Here is an 18,219-nt window from a genome sequence, read left to right on the forward strand (position 1 = left end):
TGTATATATATACACACACACACCAAATTTATTGGCCTAACCAATTTTTTATCACTAAAAAATTATCTGTTTATACACCATAAATCACTATACTTTTATGAGTTACTCTAAATGAGTTGGGTTCAATAAAATTCAAATTTATTGGAGTCCTCAGAGACCACATCTACAACCATTCATTTCAAAACTAATCAAGCGAGGACAATTTCATAGAAATAAAAATTTTGTTTTCAATTAATCAATGATATTGTTATAAAATATGCATATATGGAGAGCAATACAATACTTTGCGCACCCGCCAATCCTAATATCCGACTTAATATTTAACAAATTGCAGGTTAATCAATTTGAATTTTTTTTATATTTTATCTAACCGACACTACAAAGAATCTAGAGATAGTCCCTGAACATCTACAAAAAGTTTGGAAATAAAACTTGAAATTTGGGAATAGTATTTGAAGAGGCTATACCCTTTCAATCAAAGAATTGTTCAATAAATTGAAGATAAATTCACATAATTGTTACAAGATCATGTTCTGCAGAATTTTACAAAAAAAATATATACTAAAAAGTGAAAATATGCAAGACAGGGTGATAAGATGTACAACATATAAATTTAGAGTAAAGTTCCTTGTAGACCACATTTTTATTGTAGTATTATAGACCAACATCTTAGACATTCATTATTCTTAATCTAACGGTTCTTATTATCCTTCATTGATTTTATTACTTTTTAAATTATGTTTAAGGGATGAATGTTAAATATGCAGTATAAAATACAGAATAGCAGCTATAATTAAGCGCATCAGTTATGGTTTTATATTTTATGTATCTCTCTGTATTATGTTATAGTTCTACACATCTATGTAATTGTTTGCCCACTTCGTTTATCATCGAATATCGTTCTCCTTCTTCATCTAGAAGTCAACAACCTCCATCGTGCTGCATCTCCATCGGTCTGGTTAATTTTTGTTCTTAAACATAGTTGAAAAAGATGATGGCAATTGTAATGAATTGTTCAGCACCTCCATTGCGTATCGTACATCTGCATACAATGAATATGCAAGACGATGATGACAATTATAATGAATTGTTTTGTACCTCCATTTGCATATAGTACATATGCATACAATAAAATGCAAGACGATGATGACAAGTACAATAGATTATTCTGCAACTAACCGCTAAATATAGTTGAAGAAAATAATGGACGATTCTTCTTATTATTATTTATCTTTATTTAACATGTCTCCTATCCTAACTCTTACTTTAAAATATATACTAGAAACAAACATTTTTCATGTCTTCACTATTTATAATAATGATATCTTTTAGTGATAAAATATTATATAAGAAATGAATATAAAGAATGTTGTTGAAGATGAGAACAGTTATTGATGTTTTACGTTACTAGGATCCAATATTTTATATTAAATTTGAGAAATGAACTAAGATGTTGAAGTTTCTCGAAGTGACTTATTAAGTGATACATAGAGTGTTTTTTTTTCCTAGTAGACTCATAACTGACAATGCTTTGATAGCATATGAATGTTTACACCATCTGAGATTAACGAAAGAAGGGAAAAGATGTTATGTAGCAATGAAGCTGGATATGAGTAAAGTTATTGATAAAGTAGAATGGTGTTTTCGTGGAAAAAATGTTATTGAAAATTGGTTATTCAGAATGATGGGTGAAAAAGATAATGAAATGTGTCGTTTTAGTGCGTTATTCTTTTGAAATAAATGGCCGAACTCATGGTGGAGTGGTTCCATCAAGAGGATTGTGACAAGGAGATCCACTATTTCCATACCTATTTCTTATTTGTGTGGAAAGTTTTTCTACTCTTAGACATCCGAAAAGATATTCTTGGTCTAAAAGTAGCAAGAAATACGTCTTCTATAAACCATATATTCTTCGTTGATGATAGCTTGCTTTTTCTAAGAGTTTCAACAAGATCATTAGAGTCTATCAGGAATATATTTCTACTATATTCGGAATTCTCAAGACAAGTAAGATGTGTTTTAAATAAATACACCTAATTTGATTAATATTAAATGCAATCATTCTTATATAGACAGGAAAAAAAGAGTTTAACATCGATTTTAATAAATAGATTCTATACTTCTCCCCTAACACTATTGAAGATATACGAGAGGTATTTATCGTCTCCCTAAGTATACAAACAACTGAGGGTATTGAAACATACTTAAAATTACCAATGATGGCAGACGAATATAAAAAAGTTTTGTTTAAATCAATAAAGCATAGAATATGGACACGGTTACAATCATGGGAACCAACTCTATTTTCACAAGATGGGAAAAAAATTCTCTTGAAAGCAGTAATACAAGCCATGCCAATGTATTTTATGTCATGTTTTAGAATATCAGAAGGACAATGTCAAGAAATCGAAAAATATATTTTATGTATTTGACGATAGAGCGACTCAAACTAATATTTAAATTATAATATTTTATTATTAGTATTGTGTTTGAAGGCTCAAACTAATTTTTATCTAAATTATACTCCATTCGTCTTAATTTATCTGTTTTGTTTGATTTTTTGTAGTCAAATTGACCAAATTTTGACCGGTAATTAATAATTATTTGTACATGATCTTGAAAATCAAAAAAATACATTTTAAAGTAGAATAGATGTAGAATATACTAATATATTTTTCATAATATTTTCTAATTATTATATATATATATATATACAAATTTCAGTCAAAATTTGATCAATTTGACAATAAAAAAAATTAAACAATAAAAATAAATTGAGACGGAAGGAGTAATATTTAATTTTATCATAATTATAATAATTATCGGTTAATATTGTCTTTGACGGGAGGACGGTTCAAACTAATTTTTTATTAGTATTGTGTTTGACAGAGGGCTACTTAAATAAATTTTTACATCAATTATAATATATTTTTATATTTTTATTAGTGGTATGTTTAACGGAAAGATAATTCAAAATAATTCTAAACAGTATTAATGTTAATTCGAATCTGAATTTATAAAAAATTCATAACACCGCCACCAATTGCGACTTTATTTACGGGTAGTTAATTTAGAGGTACAAACAAGATCTTGTTGATAGGAATGAAATCTTTTAAATCCGTCCCCAAATCGTTAAATATAATTATTTTAAATTATATTTATTTTATCTTTGGTCAGAAAAGGGAAACGATATACTTGAACAAACTAAATTCAAACATACTCCTCGAGTTCTCGAATAAATCTCGGTCACCATTAATATCTCAATGTCACTTCCTTTAATACTGCGAAGCACAAGTAAACCCTAGCTTCAACCACACTATCAAAACCCTCAAGATCACTAACTCTAACCCTAAAGTTTCAAACTTTATCCCTCAATTTTAAATATGGACCCTTCAATTACAACCCCTTCTTATCAATTTCAACTTTTAGGCAATAACCCACATGATCTTTCACTTTCCGGCAATGAGCCACCTCAAGAAATCCCAAATTCCGGCGATCAACCGGCCGAAATCTTAGTTTACGGTAGCGACCCGCTTCAAGAATTCCCAATTTCCGGCGACCCACCGGCCGAAATCTCAGTTTGTGGCAACAACCCACCTCCGGAAATATCAGTTTCTGATTACCCAGATGAAAATATGAACAATTTGACATCTGGGGAGGATAGAACTGAGATTGTTGCTTTGCCGGAGGATAATCCGGCGGGTTCCGGCGAACCCCAATTGAAGAAGCGCCGGCGCAGGAAGAAGCAGTTCCCGGAGATGATATCTTCGGCAGCTGCTGTCTCGGGTTTTCGAGTAATGCGCCCGAAATCAACCCCAACTACTACTACTGCTGATGATGAATTTGAAGAGCTTGCTGATCATTCTTTGTCGAAGTCTCGTCGTAGGAGGATTTCTGATTTGGCCAAAGAGGTTGATGTGGAGGCGATGATTGCAATTTCTGTTGGGTTTACTGTTGATTCGCTCACGGAGGAAGAGATTGAAGCCAATGTAGTATCTCAAATTGGAGGGATTGAGCAAGCTAATTATATTGTTGTTAGGAATCATATTCTGGCACGGTGGAGATCGAATGTTGATGTTTGGCTTACTAAAGATCATGCTCTTGAGTCGATTCGAGCTGAGCATAGGAGTCTTGTCAATTCGGCTTACGCGTTTTTGTTAAACCATGGTTATATAAATTTTGGACTTTCTCCTGCTATCAAAGAAGTGAAATGTAGACCGGTGGAAGGGAGATATAGGGGTGATGTTATTGTGATTGGTGCTGGATTATCGGGTTTAGTGGCAGCTAGACAATTGATCTATTTGGGGTTTAAAGTTGCAGTCTTGGAAGGTAGGGCTCGACCTGGTGGGAGGGTTAGGAGCAAAAAGATGACAGGAGAAGGCGTGAAATCAGATATTGTTGCAGCTGCTGATCTTGGTGGGAGTGTGTTGACTGGAATTAATGGGAATCCATTAGGAGTTTTGGCTAGACAGTTGGGACTGCCACTACACAAGGTGAGAGATATTTGTCCTCTTTATTTGCCTGACGGTAAGACTGTAAATTCTAAAATGGATACTCGTGTTGAAATTTCATTTAATAAGTTGTTAGATAGGGTCTGTAAGCTTAGGCAGACAATGATGGATGAGGTTAAATCAGCTGATGTTTCGTTAGGGACTGTGTTAGAGGCCTTTAGAAGAGTGTATGGAGTTGCTGATGATCCCCAGGAGCGAATGCTGTTGGACTGGCATTTGGCAAACCTTGAATATGCCAATGCAACTTTGATGTCAAATTTGTCAATGGCATTTTGGGATCAGGATGATCCGTATGAAATGGGTGGTGATCATTGTTTCATTCCTGGTGGAAATGAGACGTTTATCAGGGCACTAATGGAGGGCATTCCCATTTTCTATGACCAGATGGTTGAGAGCATACATTATGGAAGTGATGGTGTTTTGGTGTACGCTGGAGGGAAACAGTATCAGGCAGATATGGTTTTGTGCACAGTGCCGTTGGGTGTGTTAAAGAAGGGAACAATTGAGTTTGTCCCTGAGCTTCCACAGAGAAAGCGGGATGCTATTAGTAGATTAGGATTTGGGTTGTTGAACAAGGTTGCGATCCTTTTTCCCTATGATTTTTGGGGTGGGGAGATAGATACTTTTGGGCATTTGACAGAGGAGTCAAGCACCAGGGGTGAATTCTTTTTGTTCTACAGTTACTCTTCTGTATCTGGAGGCCCACTTCTTATCGCTCTTGTGGCTGGGGAAGCTGCAATCAAATTCGAACAGATGTCTCCTATAGAAGCTGTGAATAAGGTTTTGGAGGTCTTGAAGGGTATATTTAATCCGAAAGGGATTGCTGTTCCTGAGCCGCTGCAGGCTGTTTGTACTCGTTGGGGACAAGATCATTTTACATATGGATCTTATTCTTACGTTGCAATTGGCTCCTCAGGAGATGATTATGATGTCCTGGCAGAAAGTGTAGATGGAAGACTTTTCTTTGCAGGAGAAGCTACTAACAAACAATATCCCGCCACAATGCATGGAGCTTTTCTTAGTGGGATGAGAGAGGCTGCTAATATGCTGAGAGTTGCTACGAGGAGGTCAGCGGTTCAAGCTGAAAAGCAGAATACTGTTACTGACGAACATAGTGATTTAGATAGATTATTTGAGACCCCAGACCTTAGATTCGGAAGTTTTAATTGTTTATTTGATCCTAGTTCAAGCGATCCTGAATCAACTATTTTGTTACGAGTTGCGTTCGAAGGCGAAAAATCATATTCAGGAGTTCTGCATCTTTATGGTTTAATCAAGAGGAGGCAAGTTATGGAACTGAGTAATGTAGACGGAGATTTTGACACGATGAGAATGTTGAGAGATTTTGGGGTGAAACTTGTCGGGAGAAAAACTTTATGCAGCACAGCTGAATCTCTCATCACCTGCATTAAACTAGGCAGATCCAGCCTAAACTGATGACGCAGTAAAGAAGCCTGCAAAGACGATTGATAAGTTCACTTTCACCTCTCTTCCAGACTCCAAGGATGACAAGGTCTTTGTGGTTACGCACATGCACTGGGTGGTGGGGTTCCTGCAAAACAATGCTCAACCGGGGTTGGTGACCGGAAAGCACCTCCGGCGTGACAATTAGTAATGGGCCTTTTTATATTAAGTATGGGACTCTAATGCACCACCCAGTGCATGTGCGTAACCACAAAGACCTTGTCATCCTTGGAGTCTGGAAGAGAGGTGAAAGTGAACTTATCAACGATCCTAATACATTACAGACTCATATCCTGTATCAGGACGACGGTTCATCTCAGTCGGGCAATTAGTTGAGGTGGAAAGTATGTATCGGTTTAATTTATGTGTTCTAGTTTGCTACCTCGCAAATTTAGCAGTTTAGGATTCTGTCATTTGCAACTGTTGTAATGTACCACAACCATGTTAACAACATTCCACATTGTAAACTAGTACCTTTGTTTATGAGAAATTAGTAAATTTATGTACCATAGCAAGAGTAGAGAGACTGCTTCATATTGAAGACTCCGAGGCTGCTTAATATGAAATCTCTTGGAAAGTGTCAGACAATACAAAATGTGATCAAAAATATTGATCTGAGATTTATTGATCAAAACATCACAGAGAATCTATCTGCATTTTACCAAAGCCATGGAAAATGTGCTTAATATAGTAGTCCAGGAAATCTCGTCTAGAAACACATATCCGACCTTAGCTCAGTTGGTAGAGCGGAGGACTGTAGTTGGGTTAAACCGTCAGATATCCTTAGGTCGCTGGTTCGAATCCGGCAGGTCGGAACCTTTTTTTTTTCTGAAGCAGTTTTTCTTTACAAGTGTCATTTTTGTTTAAAATGTGACTTATCTTGATTTATATATTAAATGTTGATACCTCTAATCCTCATCTTCTCGTTATTCATCTGCCTAAATTTGATACTGCAGTAATTACATTTAACCTTACTTTTTAATATACTTTCCCTATTATATAGCCCTTTCACATTTTCTTGCGATTTAGGTATTAAAACCTGAGACGTATATCTACATTTTCCATTTATGATAAACTCATACAGCTAGGGTTCACCTAGTCATAAAAGATTGTAGAACCTGGACGGATAAAAGCTTTTTTACTGTGTAAAGGTTAGATAATTACAAATTCGAAACTGACGATTGTCCTTGTAGCTCCAAATAACTCGTACCTATACTTTGATGATACAACGAAATGTTTTACAGACCAAACTTGAAGAATACATACCTATGTGTTAAATGTAAGTAACATTGGAGGTAATGAACAGGGAGAATAATTAGCACCGCTGGGTATATAAAACTGCACTGTGATGGAGGCCTCTGGAATCTTACTAAACTGTACCTGTGATGCATTTGCTTTAAATGTACTTGTCGTTTGAGATTGTATTAGCTGTTTCATGCAGATCAGCGGATGCCATCCTGAGATTTGAGTTGACGTATATGAATGCCTGTTAGAGCAGGGATTGCTTCTAATCATATCAAAAGTAACGATGCAGGTCACGTTCTGCACATGCAGGGTGTCAATGGATTCTCCCAAATATCATAATTAGGGAAGGTTTCCTCTGGCAATCCGGTTCTTGTTTGGTGAGTAACAATCACGTCTTCTACAAAGGTTGCCCAGCCCATGTAGGGGTCCCCCAAAGATTTGGATAGTAATCCCTTATCTGGTTTTATTGATTTTTGGCGATGACCCATGTACCTGCGGGCTCCAATAATCAGTTTGGCAAAGTTGCCTCCATGGGTCATTACAAAAACATCAGACTTCAAGCAGACTAAGAAGTCAAGTGCTGCCAAGCTGGTCACATGCTTTCTGAAGCCATCCAACTCCTCTTTTCCTGCTAATTCCTCTTTGGTGACCTGTTCCAAACCCCAGATAACCAATTATGACGCTCGGCATAACAAAGACAAACCACCTGGGTGGCAGTGTATAGAATACAGGAACCTAAAAGGCCACTCAACAGGTCTAATGACATAGATGCAACATTAAGGCTTCAACACAAAAGCACCTCGACAAAGTTATAATATTGTTCAAATATTCATTGGCACATCCTGAAGATGTGCGGGAATATTGTGTGTGGCTGTATATATATAGTATGCATTATGACTATGCACATGTGTGCAAGTGATAATTCAGATAACAGAACTGAAATAATAAATATACTAAATTATCTTAAGATGCATTGATCAAGTATAAGGGGCAGAGATGAGAGAACTACTAAGAGCAGCAGTAATGTTCTCAAGATATATTCCGGTGATGGCCAAACTAAAGATAGACTCAATCGCTTAATTAATCACGATTCAGACACATAGAAGCCAGCATTCAAATAGGAACTCAAAACAATCCGAAGGTCAGTAATGAACTTACAAGATTAGGGAACATATTCCTGAGTGGTGCCATGCGGTTCTGTCCACCATAGACCTGCCCAGAAGCAACATATATGTGAGTTTCTTTGGTGTAGCCCATTGCCCGAAGCATCACTGCAACTTCACCAGGTTCAAGAGGGCATCGTCCCTCCTTCCGCTTCTGAAGAGCCAACGACCATAGATGTGAACCATCCTGCAAATCACTTTGGAGTCAAAACAAATAGTATACTTATTTACTTTTATCTCCACTGCCAGGAAAAATTCCACAAGAGTAACCTTGAATCGGCGGGGCCATTCTTTCATTCTATACATTGCCATCAGAACTTTCTCCAATCTTGTTGCAACAAAGTCACAGAATGATAAGCCTACCATCCCTTTCTCAAATCTAAGATGAAGAGCCCTATACATATAGAACATATAACGAAAATAGCAAAACAATATATCATTCAACAATCAATTTATTTGTAAAAGAACACATTTATCAAACAATTTCAGAATAAATACCCGGCTCAACTTACATGAAAGGATTTGTACTGTTTGTGCGATTTCTCATTCTTGAAACAAGTTGATCAGCCATATGCTCAATTTCAGGAAGAAATTGTAGAGCATGATAGTTAACCCTGCACCTCAGCTTATTGATCTCGGGAGGAACATTATCATACCTAACAAGAAGAAAATGAGTATAAAATACAATTACTCTTCCTCATATATCTGGCCAAATTAAATGATTCTTGATTGCATACCCCAGTCGATCAACAAAAGGTTTTAGTGACATTATCTTCTTCTCCTTGATCCGAGGCAGCACATTGTCTATGTAAAATTGTGCAGGAGCATACTTGGGAATGTTCTTTACAGTTCGTCTACAATGCATTAATCAAGATTCTTTAATAAAGATATACTGCCAGCAAGCTTTAAATAAAAATCAAATTATATATCAATGAAAAACACATTATCATACTGAAAAACGAAAAACTTATTGCCAGAGACATCATATTAAATGCAAGTACAGATTCAACCAAGAACCAAAATTTCACGGAGAAAGCCAACTACTTCAATTGCATAACCGTACTTACAGGTTCCTGATACTGATATCTTCACAGTTCCTTCTGCGTGTGTTTGAATTTGTTGATTTCTTAAATGACATTTAATATAATTTGCACAATCAAGGGACCATTTTACACTTATGCAAAGGCTCAGCAGTGAATTTACAATTGAACTACTATGGACATAACTGGTTGGGTTTCCAGAAATAGAAAAGAAGTGGTTGAATCATGCTGTGGTTAATTGTTGAAACACCTAACCAGTGTCTTGCTATTAAATGAAAACCATATATACCGACAATTAACTAATTCAATCTTCTGCAAGTAAATCTGATATGGAAAAAATATTAGAAATAGAGTGAAATCATTACTGAAGATAAAGTGTAAACTTAAAACCTTATATTAGTAAATAGCTCTGCCTTGTCAGTAAACCACTCTGGGATGTCACGTACAATCCTCACATCATTCTTCAAGTACTCTATGAAGTGATCAACATCAAATATATCTTCAAATTTTCTGCAGACACACACGTAAGGTTTTGTTAACATCCATCTTAAACTAACTTGGAAGTATTCACATAATCTGAGTTCCCAGCATAAATTATTTGGGGCTGACAAAATGTTGTAGTATGTGAAAAAGAGGATAATAGTTCTGTAGGACATATATACCAAACACCACCTGATATTCCCTACACATCACACAAGAACTTTTCATGATCCTAAAACAAATTAGTAGAAATTTATTCCTTATTACAGCAAGTTGAACAAAAAAGAAATCAGCAGTACTATGTATTGATCGTTAGCAGTTTTCTTACAATAAGAGACTGAATAGGCATGCAAACTTATATTATCCGCTGACTGGATTTATCGATTGCGCAACACTATATATAGAAGAATTTGACACTTTAACAAGCTTTGGAGTTAACATGCCTGTATACATAGTAAACTATGGTAGATATCCCAGAAAACTTTAGGATGAAAAAGAGCACATATCCAGATGTTATAGAACATAAAGTATGAAACAGATCCCGGTACGATACACACAGAGAGGTGCACACACATACAGGTATATACATGACTACAACTGATAAAAGTTTAACAAGTAAATATCCATATTAAATCAAACTGTTGTGAAGTAAAAAACACAATCACATCTCATACTATTATTTAATGTGTTTCTGCAAGATGACTATTCGGCTATCATTAATATTGTAGAAGAAAACTAACGTTTGGTCTTTCCAGATTTGATCCTGCTTCAACACTGGTAATATAAGGGTCGCATTCAGAATTTTGGCCACAGCAACTGCATTACATATCTGCATACAAGGCACAACTCCAATTCGTCAACAATAGCTTGTGCCTGATTTTTTATCTTGCAGTGAAGAAAATGTCGGTAAAGGTGAGATAAGGTGTAAAAGGCATATCAAAGGTCCTTCAATTTGAATTAGATTCAAAATATATTACTTGTAACTTAAATTTATTTTATGGCTTATAAGCAAAAGTGATTTTTCTCCTGCTAAGTTATTGGCCTTATATGGTTTTTTGTTTTTACTAGTGATAAGAATATAAGATGAAACAAGTACCTTTGGAAAAACAATTACATGTGCAACAGGTATAAGCAGTAAACTAATAACCCACATCATCTCTTCGGTAAATATTATTAATAGCATATTATGTAAAAGGTACAAAAAAATAATACTGGAACTTACAATTTAAAAGGGTAGTAACTTATTTTGAATTAAATTGCATTATTATCTTTAAATAGAAAAATAAAGAAGCAAAACTAAAACACGTGTGGATTTCGTACTTTCTAGAATTCAACTATTATGTCAGTTCATGTCATTTTTACTTACTGGACAAACAGCCGCAGTGAGATGATTATACTTAAAAGTTAATTTTGAATTACAACAAACAGGCCCTGTATATCTCACAGTGTAAGGAATCAGCCATCTCCACTATCTATTATTTCCATCTCATCAGTGCAAAGTACACAATGAGTAAACATTTAAATGCCATTCCATTGCAATCTTTCGCTCTCGCCTTCCTTTGTAGACAATTCAGTTTTGATGCAATTACATAGATTGATAAAGTAATAGAGTAATTAGAGGACCATCTACTATGTAACAAAAGTAGTTCCTTTCTGAAATAGAAGTGGAAATAACAAACTTTGTTTGAATACAAGTCGAGAAGTATTCTTGGTCAATTTTCAGCTGCAGACACATAACTCATATTAACAAATATTTACGCTGTACAGAAGAAGCTAAACGCATTGCTATATATACACTATGCACACTGCAACCGTAAGAATTTAGCATACAGACCTCATTATATTAAAAAAATGAACAAGCTACAATTCTGCATGCATTGATTATTTGAGAAAATAGTTAAAGATCCATCAGTTAGGAGTTAAAGAACAGAAACATACAGCAATTCTTTGCTGGTTTAGCCCACCTTCTGCGTGTATGAATATATAGCCAACAGTATCATTCTCAGATGGAAGATCTGCAGAGAGGAAGTTGCTAAGTTTTTGAGAAGTAATTAAGAGAAGAGAGAAACCAAGAATTAGGCTCATTTCCAGTTTCACATAGCACTGAGAATATAAGGACTGCAGTTTAATTAAGATCATTTACTCATTCAGCCATCATGCTAAACATTGTTACTTTACTAATCAATATTCTTCTACAGAATGTCTACCAAACTAGGCACAATCAGTTCTGATTTAATATCACCCAATTCACTTTAATTTACTTATTCAGCGTACCTATCTTGGTGAAAGCAATTTCATCAATGCCTTAGCAAATTAGAAGGAAAATGAGAAGTCTGATTAAGCATAATAACAGGTCTCACCTGCTATTGCGTTATTGCGTCTCTCAGAACATGGCTTCCATGATGTCGTGGCTGAATAAGGATTCTCCCACAGTGAAGTAGGCTCCTTAACCTTATTAAAGCAGTAGATGATAGTTTATTACATCTATATTTCAGAAAAAATAGGTCGAAACATAGTGAAAGATAAATCTTACTCGCGGACAGCGAAGAACGATGCCATCTTTTTTGCACAAGTACGGAGCACTCTACAAATATTCAAAAGAACAATTAGTGCATGCATTACTGTAAGGACTTAGGATACATGTTAAGCATGCATAATCTCTTGAGAATCTCAAGATTACACAAACCAAGTCTCAGGACATTACTATCCCCATAGGCTCAGTTAGCACTATAGCAAATCAAGTCCCAGCTCAACAGATTTACCTCCCTACTAAGTACTAACCACATGTCCGCCATAAGCTTTCACATTCATATACCCCGCATCAACAATGACTAAATTACACATACTATGGCCACACAAACAATAATTCCAATTACACCCCACGATTTCCTGATAGCAGCTAGGCTAATATCCAAATCACAAAAATCAACTAACAATACTTGCATAATAATACATAAACAAAGACGACATACATATTACATACACTATTGTAGCTCTACAAAACGAATCATAGCATAAGGTTCCTATCTATCCTATAGCCCATTCTCTACCACAACTAACTCACATTGTAATATATTTTCACATTTAACAACAAAAAATATATTATTAGCAGCTAACTTAACCACTAACCAATAAGATAAAATTAAGCACAATTGACTTATAGAGAAAAGTCAATCAAACACATTTTAAACATACATTATCCTAAACACAACTAAACATAACAATTTCAGCTAAATCACATCCTTTTAAACAATTGAGCAAACAAACACAATTAAAACCGACATGTAAACTATAACGATAAATTCTCGAGCACGCAATCGTTAACACACACATCACATTCCAGCTAACTAATCATCATAGACTCACAAATCGATTAAACACCGAAGAAACCGAGACCAATCCAACCAGAATCAGCACGCCGATCGCGAACACCGCGATCTTCGAGTTACACACGTGTGCATACACTCTGCTCTCATCTAGAGACTGTAAATTGAAGAACGAGAAGAACGATCGCACACGCACTCTTCGATCGCGGCTGTCGGCGATATTTTCGGGGGCTAGTGGTGACGTGGCGTCGTCTCGCTTCATAGGAGAAGGAGTCGACCGGGCGCCGCCGGAGCTCGAGTGCCGGAACTCGGCGGCGGCGCGCTTGGGACTGTAGGTCGCCATGGTCTCACTGAGTCAACTCACCGAGTTGGAGTGGGAAGCGGTGTGTATACAAGTTAGATTCAGTATAGCAAGGAGAGCTAAAGAATGTATAGTGCTACACTTCCCAAATTACGATCGTAAATATTTTCCAAAATTCAGTTATTTTCTATTGAGTTATGACCATATTTTTATATAATAAATAATTGGTAATATTTTTATATAATAAATAAATATTAGTGCATCGGCCACTTTTTTGCACAATTAGTAATATTTTTATATAATAAATAAAAATTAAGTCATCTTATCCCTATTTGTGACGCCCTCCAAATCCGGGTCATAGACTTGGGGGTCACACAACAATATAAACCTGTAAACAATAATAATATATGCATTGACCCTAAACATCCACGGATCGCTCCAGGTTATAGTATGAAACAAGCCACAACTTAAGTTATATTACAATACCTCGAATCCCAATTATCATCTTACAACTTACAAACATAAAACGTAGTGCTTACACACAACGATACCCAAAAGTTTATACTATCAGCAACTCCTAGCAAGGCTTCCCAACACTCATCCTGATACCTTAGCTTGATGGCTAGCCTGTGGGTCCTCGCTAACTGTAGTCTCTTTCTTCACTGGAAAAGAACATAAGGAATCGCAAGAGTGAGCTTAAAGCTCAGCAAGCAATATAAACCATAAACTGAAGTTCAACAATTATCAATAAGAATGAATCAGGATATCAAATCTCTTTTAAAGCAGTGATTAGAATTGGATATTCATATTTTTATTTAAAACCAAGGTTAGGCTGCTGATCAGTCACGCACTAACCCCGAGCCAGGTACATACCAAGCTCTATCACTGGATCCAAGGCACACATTGGCCTAATGACCACGAATCTGGTCTGACCACGAATCTGGTCCACATTTATAAAACAATCCAATTCTTTAACAATATAATGAAATTAACAATATTTCAATAAATCAGAATCAATACCATTTGAACAGAAGCAATATTACCAAAACAGAATCATAATCGTCAAATCAGAATCATTATAACGAGGGTTGCAATATTTATCAAGATTAAAAGACAATTCAGAATTAGGTTCAGGTATCATCACAATATGTTCGAAGAATGGCTTGAAGTCGAAAGACAGATTAAGTATATGGTGAAAACAATCTGGTGTTTGTAGAAGAAATAATGTAATTGAGATTGACTTAAGGTTCCAATTATGTTTATCTTGAAGGAAATCCAAGTGTTAGGGTGTATATGTGTGAACATTCTTCGAAAGAGTAATATAGGTATTTGGTAAGATATTGTATAATTTGGTGAAGTATTGTAGCATATAGGTTTGTACTGTTTGGTCATTCATGGATGAAAGAATACCAAGTAAATGATTTGTGTCTCCAGGTCTCAAAGAAATAGGTACAAGTTCAATTGAAATCAAAGTCAAGGTTTAGCTTGTAATTCAGGTGTCAAGAGGGTTGGATAAGGTTTATCAATAATCAGGATCAATAGCACAATATATCAACAGATGTATTTTCAAATCTTTCCAGAACAACAACATTACATGCAGAACAGTAACTCAAGGAGTTTACAGAAGTACAAGTTGAGAATAGAGCACTTGCCTTATTCTGAAGCTTTATTTCTCTCTATAGCTTTTACTAGTCAGAATCACTCCAATACTACTTGCTTTCCCTTTCTAAGCCTTTCCTTCTCTGATAATCACAATGTTCATCTATCAATACTCAATCTCATATTATTCTATTTGTTTCATAATCGAAACAAGCTTCTAGCTACCCTTCGTTTCACTTAAATCCGATATACGGTTTAAAAGATACTAATAAAACAATCATACAGTGTCCACATAAGCATTTCACATATCAATCAGGTAACACATAGCACATAACACATAAGTTAATCAATAAAATAGCTTTTCAGAAAAGGTTTGAGGTTAAAATGATTTTTCTGGCATTTCTTATGAATTTTCAAACATTTTTCGGAATAAAAACGGGTAAAAGAATCAATTTATAACTGAATAAACAAGTCCGAATACTCGGAATAAGGTTCGAAATCACTTGAAATCAATTAACGAACCTTCAACATATTTTAGAATAATTTTCTAAAGCTTGAAACTATTTTTCTGGATTTTTAAAATAATTAAAACAATTAAATCTAATTAATAAATCAATTAAAATCAATTAATAAATAATTAAAACAATTAATCAATTAATATTTAAATTAACTGACTAATTATAATAATTAATTACTAATTAAAATTAATTAATAAATTAAATCAGATTTGTTTTTGAATAAAGAAATAATTAAAAACTATTTTCAAAAATAATTAAATGATTTTCGAAATTTAAATAATTTAATAAAACTGTTTTAAAAGTTTGGAAACTTCAGGGTTTGAAGTGTAAGAAAACAAAACTTAAGGGAGGGGCTAAACTGCAAGATTCGAAAGTGCAAGGTTTGCACTTCACCATCTCCAAAACCTTGGTGACCAAGCAGCAGTTATGCCGCCGGCCACCTCGGAACCGCCGGAAACGGCGTTGCCACGCCCAGAATCCGTCCATACGGTGCAGATCGCACCTACGGACCACTGGGAATCCATCCCTGGCAGTAGATGCGGCAGACAAGCGGCCGTTTGGCCGGAAAAGCCAAACGAAATCATCGTCGCCGCCGTGCACTACCAACTCCGGTGAGGTCGATTCCGACCTCCAACACACAATTAATTAACACGAAACGATTGCTTGCAACAAGATAAACATGCTCGTGGCTTCAATTTATACCCAGAATCAGTAAATCAAAAAGTCCCAATTCCAATTGAAAATATTCAAACGCATATAAACCCTAATCTTCAATTTCGAACATAAAACTCAATTTTGAACATGTTATTGAACTCCAAATCGTGCATATGATATACCAAAATGATCAGGAGAAGATTATCTACATCATGGAAGCATAAAATCACATAAACCACATCCAAATCAAAAAGCCCTAATTAAACCCTAATTCATACGAAATTTCAAACTCAAATTACTCCCCAACGGTGAATCTCTACCTGTTTTTGAGACTTGATATGGATTCTACGCGTCGATACCTTCGATTGGACTACTTGTATGCTTGATTCTGAGATCGATAACGCCTTCAAACCTTCGATTGAACTTCAAGAACGCGAAGAACGAATAACTAGTTTCTCTCGATTCTCGTGTATTGAAATGATAATTATGAAAAATAAAATAGTAATTATCCTATTTATAATTACGAATAACTGGCCCCCATTTGGATCATACCGGACATAAAATACACTTCTTAATCATTAAGTATTAACAAAACTGATCCGTTCGGGACCGACTTTAAAGATAATTATCAAATACACACATTACGAGAAACGTATGGGGCTCCGAGCTTTGTCTGGCACGGAGTACGAGAAATATAATGCTTTAGTCAAAATAATTTGGGGGTTAAAAATATCCGGCGTACACGTTTATCGATACGATAAAATGATAATAAAATATTCATAAAATCGTTCCGAAAATCTTTCACGTAAATCCGTACACCAGATGGGAAAAGTTAAAACACGAAAGTGGTTCAGAATATCTCAAATAACAAACCAGCGAAATTTTCCCGGAAGCCCCCCGGGGTTTAATTATCGAGTAAACGGGTTTAAAATCAATTTAATAATAATATTTTATGATATACTTAATTAAATCCTTAAATCAAATATCAAATCAAATAGTAATCCATAATTTACCAAATGAGTGCCTAAATTCTCCATATTTTGATCTGATCATATAAAAATTATCAACTCACAAGTCATAACACACATAGACGATCATACAGCAAGTCACTTAACATATAATTCGCAATTAATTCACATAATATTCACAAAATATTTACATACTGGTATAAATAAATACATGTCGAAATCCCGGATATTACATCCTTCCCCCCTTAAAAGGATTCTGTCCTCAGAATCTGCTAAGAAAACAAGTGAGGATATTTCTCACACATATCACTTTCTAACTCCCAAGTTGACTCTTCAACTTTTGGGTTTCTCCACAATACTCTCACTATTTTCACCACTTTGTTTCTCAATACTTTCTCTTTTCTATCTAGAATCTCTATTGGACTCTCAACATAAGACAAATCTGCCTGAAGTTCTACTGGCTCGTATTCTATCACATGCCTAGAATCTGGATGATACTTCTTAAGCATTGACACATGAAAGACATTATGAATATGCTCCATATGTGGGGGTAATGCTAACTCATAAGCCACTTTACCAACGCGCCTCAAGATCTCGAATGGTCCGACGTATCTGGGACTTAGCTTTCCTTTCTTGCCAAATCGGGATAGTCCTTTCCATGGCGAAATCTTCAATAATACAGGTTCTCCTTCTTCAAATTCCATATCCTTCCTGGCTTGATCCGCGTACTTTCTCTGACGATTCTGTGCTGCAATCAGTCTTCTTTGAATGGTTTCAATCACTTCTTTCGTCTGCTGAACTAATTCTGGCCCAAGTAATTTGCGTTCTCCTACTTCATCCCAACATACGGGTGATCGACATTTACGTCCATATAGAGCTTCATAAGGAGGCATTCCGATGCTTGCATGATAACTGTTGTTGTATGAGAATTCCACTAACGGTAGATGTTC

General features: G+C 35.4%; 2 protein-coding genes and 1 non-coding gene across 3 annotated transcripts; 2 read left to right on the plus strand and 1 right to left on the minus strand.

The window, feature by feature from the left end:
- The first annotated feature begins 3,234 nt into the window (after positions 1-3,234).
- On the plus strand, positions 3,235-5,999 carry LOC108200204 (lysine-specific histone demethylase 1 homolog 1). The gene has a single exon (XM_017368271.2). The coding sequence runs from the start codon at positions 3,384-3,386 to the stop codon at positions 5,946-5,948; it is 2,565 nt and encodes an 854-aa protein (XP_017223760.1). The 5' UTR covers positions 3,235-3,383; the 3' UTR covers positions 5,949-5,999.
- Positions 6,000-6,698: 699 nt separating this feature from the next.
- On the plus strand, positions 6,699-6,790 carry TRNAY-GUA (transfer RNA tyrosine (anticodon GUA)). The gene is given in 2 exon segments: positions 6,699-6,735; positions 6,755-6,790. It is a non-coding gene; the product is annotated as a tRNA-Tyr (tRNA).
- A 296-nt stretch (positions 6,791-7,086) lies between these two features.
- Positions 7,087-13,660, minus strand: LOC108201048 (protein PECTIC ARABINOGALACTAN SYNTHESIS-RELATED). The gene is made up of 11 exons (XM_064084204.1): positions 13,270-13,660; positions 12,437-12,487; positions 12,264-12,354; positions 11,842-11,918; positions 10,644-10,732; positions 9,814-9,933; positions 9,121-9,237; positions 8,896-9,039; positions 8,654-8,777; positions 8,379-8,570; positions 7,087-7,870 (listed from the first exon to the last, which is right to left on the minus strand). Exons 1-11 carry the CDS (start codon positions 13,570-13,572, stop codon positions 7,511-7,513), a joined length of 1,668 nt encoding a protein of 555 aa, XP_063940274.1. The 5' UTR covers positions 13,573-13,660; the 3' UTR covers positions 7,087-7,510.
- Positions 13,661-18,219: the final 4,559 nt, after the last annotated feature.

This window comes from Daucus carota, chromosome 9 (assembly GCF_001625215.2).
Source record: "Daucus carota subsp. sativus chromosome 9, DH1 v3.0, whole genome shotgun sequence".
NCBI classification, from domain to species: domain Eukaryota; kingdom Viridiplantae; phylum Streptophyta; class Magnoliopsida; order Apiales; family Apiaceae; genus Daucus; species Daucus carota.